Raw genomic sequence first — 8,599 nt, forward strand, 5'->3', positions numbered from 1 at the left:
AAGAAAAATCAACCCCCCTTAAAAAGGTTAAGACAATTAAACGCGTCGAAATATGTCAAACACCAACCTTGACAAGAAAACCTAGGAATCTTATGAAAATGATGACTCTTAGTTGGACAAAAAAGGGGTTAATAGACAATGATTGACTAATCACCGAGCCTAAAAAATAGCTTGAACTTTGGTTTCCCTAATATTCACTTATGTGTGGGTGTATCCACATAGTATACATGCCTTTGCATTAGTATTTGTCCTTAAGCTTCAAGAAGGGTTTCTCCCATAGAACATATTCTATAAGTTTCTTTATTAAAAAAATGTGTCACATTTTCGACTGTGAAGTTTTCTAACCAATATTGTTTTAAGATTCAAGACAATGTATTAGAATTGGAATTTCTAATAACAAAAGCTAGCAAGTTACACCCAATGTAATCAACTTTCTCGATAAGAGAACATAGGCTAATGGTAACGAGGAATTGTAAGGTTAAATGACTTAGGATGTATGCGCACAAGAATATCCCAGAACAATCCACAGATTGATGTTGAATCATGCATGAGATTGTGTGAGACGATATGGTTTAATGCCCCTTGGTGTCTCGCCCACACTGACCCCTTGCCCATATATGGCACAACAAAGAGGCCCCCATTCTCTCTCGTTTGCATTCACATTCTCACTTATCTTACAGCCCCATTCCGCTACATTGTTATTCGCCAAAACTTAACGTTAAACTCTATCTCATTGTCTACAACCGCAACACTGTTAAACTCGACGGCGGAGCTCGGCGAGTTTCTTGCCGTGTTTTAAACGCCATAGAGCTATGTAAGTAACTAATACATACTCATAGAAAATGGAGGAAGGAGCTTTCTATTGTGTTATTATTATTATTATTGAAGGCTGAAGCCATGGAAACCTCTCTGTAACACAGCGCCTGAACTTTAATTAAGATGATACTGAAAAGACACAATTCTTTTGCGTTTGCTGCCAAGATCAGTGGATCGCAATTGCGTTTCTCTATGGCCTCAGCTCATTTGCTATTTTGCGTCAATTTGTTTCCTCTTTTCGTTTTCACTCTTTAACTTTCTTTTTACAGACAGCCCTCCTGTACACACAGCTCTTGCAAATGGAAACTCTGTGTTGCATGCAAAGTGTATCACAAGTCTTCTCTCCAAGTTTGGATATGGAAATGCCAAAATACAAACACAGATATTTGAAACTGTTAGTTTTTCTTTGCATAAATATGTATATTTGGGAGAAAAATGATTTGTTTGCACATTGTTTTTGTACGCATTTATGCGTATGTATCTAGATTCATGCATATTTTCATTCTCCATTGCAATATATGCATGGGCAATTAGTTTTATAATGTGTCCACTATAGATGGATGCTTTTTTATTACAGAGATGATTTGTTTCAATATGCTAATACACTGTGATTGTTAAGTGTGTTGGAGTGCAATAACAAGGTTACAATGCATGTTGCTATGCATACTTTGGATTCTTCTCTGGAGCAAAAGCTTTTGTTTTCGAGGGGATCTATTTGTAAACATATACAAGATTGCACCAAAAAGAAATGCCTTCTAATGGGTAGACAAATTTATTCCATTGTATTTATGCATGGGCTTGATTCAGATTCTTTTATTATGGATCACATCATCCGCATGTTTACTGCATGTGGAAGCCTTGTTGATGCTAGTGAAGCATTTTACCAAGTATTAAATCCGAGCATTTTTACTTGGAATGCACTCATAAGTGCACACTTAAATCTTGGAGACTATGAACAAACTCTCCTCTTGTTTTGCAAAATGCAGGAGAAAGATGAGATTGTTCCTGATAAGGTCTCATATTTGTCTGCGATAAAGTATTGTGTCTTTGTAGGATGTGTAAAGAATAGTAGAGTTCTACATAGAGAAATTATTCGAGCTGGAGTTTTGGTGGATGTAGTCATGGGAAGCTCGATCATTGACATGTATTGTAAATGTGGGAGTGTAGTGGATGCCCGAAAGGTTTTCGATGATTTGTCAGATCGAAATGAGGTGTCATGGAATGTAATAATTGCAGGATATGCCGAGCATGGGGACTTAACTCTTGCTTTGGAGTTATTCTATGAAATGCAAGAGAAAGGGATGAGCACAACCAAAGTATCACTATTGTATGTCTTAAGAGCATGTGGCAATATGGAAAATTTTGGCCAAGGTTTACTAGTACATGGTCTCCTTATTGAAAGTGGTCTTGAATCTGATGTAGTGGTAGGGAGCTCTGTAATGGACATGTATGCTAAATGCGGAGAGCTGGAAGAAGCACAGAATATATTTGACGGATTACCAAACCAAGATATAATATCGTATTGTATTATGACTACAGGCTATGCACGACACGGCCATGGACATCTTGCCTTGGGTCTTTTCACAAAAATGATTGGACTAGGAATGAAACCAGATAAAGCCACAATGTCATCCATGTTAAAGGCATGCGGATGTGTGGGTGCGATCCTTGAGGGTAGACATGTGCATGACCTCATATTAAGAGGAGGGTTCGAATTAGATTTAGTTGTTGGTAGTTCCATGATTGATATGTATGCCAAATTAGGCAGCATGGATGAGGCATACGAGGTGTTTAATACTTTGCCCCAAAAAAATATGGTTTCGTGGGGTGCAATCCTGACAGGATATGTGCAGCATGGTGATGTTGGAATGGCTCTCCGGCTTCTTTCAAGAATGCATCAAGAAGGTCTAAAGCCTAGTAAACCCATGTTTTTGTGCATTTTAAGTTCTTGTAGCAGCATGGAATCTATTGAACACGGTCGACAAGTGCATGCACACATTGCTGAATCGGAATTTAGTCTAGATATGGCTGTCCTAAGTGCATTGATTGATATGTATGCAAAATGTGGGAGTTTGGAAGATGCATATCGGCTGTTTGAAGGATTACAAAGTCGTGACTCAGTGTCATGGGGAGCAATGATATTGGGATATGCCCAGCATGATAAAGTGCATTCTGTCTTTGGCTTGTTCAACAAAATGCTGCAGGATGGTATTGAGCCAAGTACAGTCACATTCTCATCTGTCTTAAAAGCATGTGGAAACAAGAATGTGATCAAAGCTCTCAGGATGGTTCATTGTCATATCATCCAAAATGGGTGTGAACAAAATATGATTACTGGAAGCACACTAATAGATACTTATATAAAATGTGAAGAAGTCGAAGATGCATGTCATGTCTTTGAATGCTTAACTAATAGAGATGTGGTATCATGGGGTGCAATGATAACAGGGTATGCCCTGCATGGGCATGATGTCAATGCATTTGAGCTGTTTAGGAGGATGCAACAAGAGGGCATTGAGCCAAATGGTATTACCATACTGTACATATTGAAGTCTTGTGGTGCCACTGGATCCATTGAGCAAGGGCGATTGGTACATCATCAGTTCGCAAGCACTGGACTTCCAATGGATGTTGTAGTTGGGAGCACTCTTATTGAAATGTATGCAAACTGTGGGAGCCTCGATGAAGCACGTAATATCTTTGATTACATGCCCAATAAAAATATAGTCTCATGGGGCACATTGATAGCAGGGTATGCTTCGTATGGGAACTTGGATCAAGTCCAGTGTTGCCTTGATGAAATGCAACAGCATGGTGCCAAACCTGTTGATGCAATGTTCACTAGTATCCTTGCAGCATGCAGCCATTCTGGACAACTAAATAAAGGTTGTGAACATTTTCGGGCGATGCTTGAAACCTATGATATCATGCCAAAAGCTGAGCACTTCAACTGCATGGTTGATAATTTTGCACGAAGAGGTCACTTAAATGAAGCAGCAGACCTTTTGCAAACTATGCCCACACCTCCAGATCCTATTGTTTGGACATCGTTACTGAATTCTAGCAAGGTTTATGGAAGTATGAGCATAGGAAGACATTGTTTCAATGAAGTGTTTCCTATGGACTTGGAAATGTCTGACATATACCTTGCATCAGGTATGCACAAGGATAGAGGACCGGTTGCTACACCTGAAAGTGAGCAGCAAAAGTAAAGAACTCTTAGACCAACCTCAACCTGATTACTCAGACCATAGTCCTTATCCCCCATGATGATGACTTAATATATGATGAGATATATCTTGAATGGAGCAACTCCATGGAATGTTACCATTATGACTCAACTAAATTCTAAGACCATAGCATCATACTATCAAACTAATGAGGGATCCGAATCTAAAATTTTCAAATTAGCCCCAAGAAAGATATGCTTAAATGCATTTGACGAGAAGAATTATTTCAGGTTTTGGCAGGAATGCAAACAGAAGACACCTGGTTATCATAATTCAGTTGACCTTAAGAAAAGACTATATGGGAATGATCGCAAAATGTAAGAGAAACAAAACAATTCTTGCAATGTTGAAAATTTTGAATCATCCAAAATTGATTACCAGTGGGCACAGACAGTTAGGCACGTGGAGACATATCAGTGTTAATGTCTAAGATATAATAACATTGAAGTTATGAGATGCATAAAACTAATTATAATTTATTAGGCAAGAGGTGAAGAGAATCACACAAGGTATGTACATCTTATAGCCAAAGGGATTCAGTGGTGGGGGATTTTGGGCTTTATAGATTTCATGTTAAAAAGAACTAAAAAGAACATCAGCATTCCAGTCAGAGGGGCAGGAATGGAAAATGGAAGCCGCGCTCTTTGGTAGCAGATATGGAATGGGAAGAAATAAATTGGAAATTAGGTAGTCATAAGATAAATTAAGTGAAACTTAAGGTATATTATTGCCATGCATGAAGTTCATTCACTCTGCAAATAACTACAATGTACATGCACTTCAAACTTTTGCTTCTTGTGACACACGACCCAATGGATGGAGCTTCAAAGATAAAGAGTTTGAAACAACAATAATAGAACTCATCGCCATCATTGCACCTGTAAAAGAAAAATCAATCTCTCTCTCTCTCTCTCTCTCTCTCTCTCTCTTTTATCACTTATGGTAAAACTATGGCAAAACTATCTAGATGTCTAATGGAATCAAAGATAAGTGTGGGGAAAAGAACACGGTTACGGCTTAAAGACAAGCTGCCTTTTGACAACATAACACCCTTCAAGTATTTCTTCGAAAAATGTTGCTTGAGAGGTAGGGGTTTATATTGTTACTTCATAGAATTCAAGAAAGCTTTTGATATAGTACACCACGAGCATCTTTGGAGGTGCATGGAAGAACTCAAGGTAGCAAAAGAATATATGCTTGCAATTTCTTGAATTTGTGAGAAGGTTTATGTCATGTACATATAGGCAATGGAATTGATGACCACTCTCACCAACTCTATTTGGTTTATGCATTGATAAATTAGAACAAATGGTTGTCAAGTTAATAAAGGAAAAAGGTATCGAGGAAGTTGCCATTAGGAGTATAGTCACCATGCTTTTGTGGTGCTTTTTGCAAATAATTTAGCAGATGCAAAAAGCTTATGAAGGCATTGGAAGAGTTTTGCATGCATATGAAGATGAGTGTCAATAGCACTAAAATGAAGATTATGCTTGTGATGAGCCAAAATAAGGATAAACCAGACATTTTGTATGTCAATGAGCTACTTGAAATTGTGTGGAATTGAAGTTCCTTCATATCATAGGTGGAATGAATGTGCTACCCGCCACTCAGAGGAAGGAAAGAGACCATACCATGCATTTGAGAACATATGCAATAGTGGAGAAATTAAATGTTGGATTCTCAAGAATTACCTTTTTCACCATTCAAAAACATGTCTTACATCTTGAGATGGGATCACTTCCCATGAGATTATAGCTATGGAAATGGTTGTTGGGTACCTTGTTTTAAGGTTCACACCCACTCATTGACAGATTAAAATTGTATGGGAATCACACTTCATACAAAATTCCACCTTCGATAAAATTCAACTATGCTTTTCACAAATCTTTGAACCAACCCAATCCTTAAACGCATTTATCTCATAGTCATAGTGTGTACTCTCAATTGGAACATTCATTTAGTAATGTTGGTGAAGATCAAGAGTCACTACTCATTTTCACATGTACTACATGAAAACACTAATTTTTTTGTCTTGTAGGTCATATTTGACCTTCAAAGCTGATAATAAAATATATCTCTCACATATAAGATGATATGTTTATTCAGTCCCATAGGTCAAATTTGGCCTCTGCATGGACAATAAAACATCCATTCTCTCGTTCTAATTACATTTATTTTGATTTCGTTGTTCTCAAAGACAAGACAACATTTTAAGAATATTTTGTTTGGTATTCTCGGCAATTTTGGCCTAGTAAAAGATATTGATATACCTTTCTTTCTTTCCAGGTTTTTGAAGATGTTAAAGGTAACATTTATTTCTCTCCACATTCGGGCCATGCCCCTATTGGAGAGCAAGTGTTTATTAACCCATGCACTTAAACCGGTTTGAATTCCACTGATTGGACTACATCGCTAGAAGGTTTCAGTAGGAAGCAAAGGTTCAAATGACATTTTAACCATGCATTAGCTTAAAATAGAAGAAAAGGAAAAGATCTTAAACACACCTGCAATAGAAGGAGACATTGAGAATCCATAGTTTGGTAATAGAACACCAGCAGCCAAAGGAATGGCAATTGCATTGTATGTCAGAGCCCACCCTAGATTTTGTTTAACTTTTTGAATAGTGGCCCGTGATAACTCAATTGCCTCTACCACCTGTACAAAATTCAGAGAAAAAATGGTTGTCTCAGTGCAACTTTAATAATGTAAGACAATCACATTAGGATGGTGCAAACATTTGACATTTAGAGTAGATGGGCAGCTCTACATATTAAGTGAGAATGGTTATTTATATCCCAGATCACATTCGACAGTTTGAGCAGATGGGCAGCTATACATCTTAATTGAGAACAGTTATTGATATCCCTAAGCATGCCTTGGCTCATTTTGTAAGTTCATTCAAATATTTAGTGGTTTAACTGTCTTGCATATCTGAGAAGCCATGTCTGGAACCTAATATCATTCTTTAAGAAGCTGTTTAATGTTGTTTGATATGGAATATAGTTTCCTTCCCTGCAAGAAGTCAGTTAAGTACCACAACAAAGTAGCATTTTTTTTAAACCATTGGAATATACCATGCCACAGTACCCCAGTGATCCAATTACATAAGAAAAGGATTGATAACTAAGAATGACTAACCTGAGATAGAGTATTGCCGAGAAGAATTGCAGACGCTGCATCTGAAGCAGCATCTTCACTCTTTTGCATCTTCAAAGCCATGCCCACATCAGCTGCTGCAAGGGCCGGTGCATCATTCACGCCATCTCCAACCTATATTGATAGTTACAAGCCAAACAATCACGAACTGTATCAGTTATTATCCTCAGGTTACAGATGGTATGCTTTTATAAAGAATAATTCTACACACGAAACATGCACAGAACTTGAGGTGATCAGGAATCAGAATTGATGATTTATAATCTTATGATATAATAGGCACTGATATAATAGGCACATTAAGTTTAACCTACAATCAATGTGCTTATTATTCCAGATCCATCAATTTCACTAAGGCATAAATCTAGTCAGAATCCATTGTTTAGATTTCAGAGTTCCATCTGTTCAAATCAGAGCTTGGACATACCATTGCAACACAAAATCCTTTCCTCTGCAAGTCTGCAATTAAATCAGCTTTGTCTTTGGGTTTTAAGCCCCCATGCATATAATTTATGCCAAGACCTCCAGCAATGCTTGCAACTGCCTCTTCCCTGTCGCCAGACAGAACTAAAGTCTCTATCCCCATTTCCTGCAAACTGTATGAAGCCCAGAAGAAAAGAAGAAAATGAGTATCTTTTTATTAAAGCAACCAGTAATCCAGATTGCAGAAGGCCTTAAGAGAACGGTGCATTTGTATGATAGGAAAGAGACCTTTCAATGGTTAGTTTTGCATCTTTACGGAGATTGTCAGTCACAGCTATTGCTCCTACAATGCCCATGCCTTCCATGCCCACATATACGGTGGTCTTTGACTCACTGACTGACAGAGATCCCATTTTGTTCATCAGAATTCCACTTAGCTGTTTCTCCAACATATTTAGCACAACCGGTAAACTTTCTGATGGAACATCTTTAGAAGATTTCCTTTCACAGCACTCATATACCCAGTCAAACAAGCCAACAGCCACAATCTTTCCTCCAATCTCAGCCAAAGCGCCATAACCTGGCTCAGTTAAATGACCAGTGGTAGACGGAAGATCAAGATTCATTCTGTCAGATTCCTTTATTATTGCTGAGGCAATTGGATGACGTGTATGTCTCTCAACAGCTGCAGCTAGGCTCAGAACTTCCTCATCTGTGTAAACGCCAGCACTGGCAATTGCAGATACAGTCGGCTTACCTAAAGTTAAAGTTCCTGTCTACAACTCAGGAAGAAAAATATTTGAAATCGTTATGAAATAAAATTCTATTTCTTAAAAGGTAACAAAAGTAAGTTGAGTCCAATGACCATTAAAGATGCACACACATGGCATATACATACTGGAAAATAGAACCTTTTGGTGTTAACTATATAGCTATGTGGATGAATGCATGTAAATAGGTCATCCGTTGATTCT

General features: G+C 37.9%; 2 protein-coding genes across 2 annotated transcripts; one reads left to right on the forward strand and one right to left on the reverse strand.

Moving 5' to 3' along the window:
* Positions 1 to 1,346: 1,346 nt before the first annotated feature.
* Positions 1,347 to 4,028, forward strand: LOC147847165 (pentatricopeptide repeat-containing protein At1g74600, chloroplastic-like). Its single transcript, XM_087339493.1, has one exon. The coding sequence runs from the start codon at positions 1,464 to 1,466 to the stop codon at positions 4,026 to 4,028; it is 2,565 nt and encodes an 854-aa protein (XP_087195619.1). The 5' UTR covers positions 1,347 to 1,463.
* Positions 4,029 to 4,502: 474 nt separating this feature from the next.
* LOC147847166 (copper-transporting ATPase PAA2, chloroplastic-like) lies at positions 4,503 to 8,401 on the reverse strand (the record flags this gene model as incomplete). The annotated part of the gene is made up of 5 exons (XM_087339492.1): positions 4,503 to 4,924; positions 6,551 to 6,701; positions 7,185 to 7,316; positions 7,630 to 7,798; positions 7,914 to 8,401. Coding segments are annotated over 5 exons (1,038 nt in total), but the record flags the coding sequence as incomplete, so codon positions are not given.
* Between the last annotated feature and the right edge of the window lie 198 nt (positions 8,402 to 8,599).

This window comes from Azolla caroliniana, unplaced genomic scaffold (genome assembly GCF_043228905.1).
Source record: "Azolla caroliniana isolate FFs.n. ecotype wild unplaced genomic scaffold, voAzoCaro1.0.p SCAF_1429, whole genome shotgun sequence".
In the NCBI taxonomy this organism is placed as follows: domain Eukaryota; kingdom Viridiplantae; phylum Streptophyta; class Polypodiopsida; order Salviniales; family Salviniaceae; genus Azolla; species Azolla caroliniana.

Coding starts and splice junctions, on each gene's coding strand:
- LOC147847165 (XM_087339493.1), top strand. CDS start 1,464: ATGCATGTTGCTATGCATACTTTGGATTCTTCTCTGGAGCAAAAGCTT.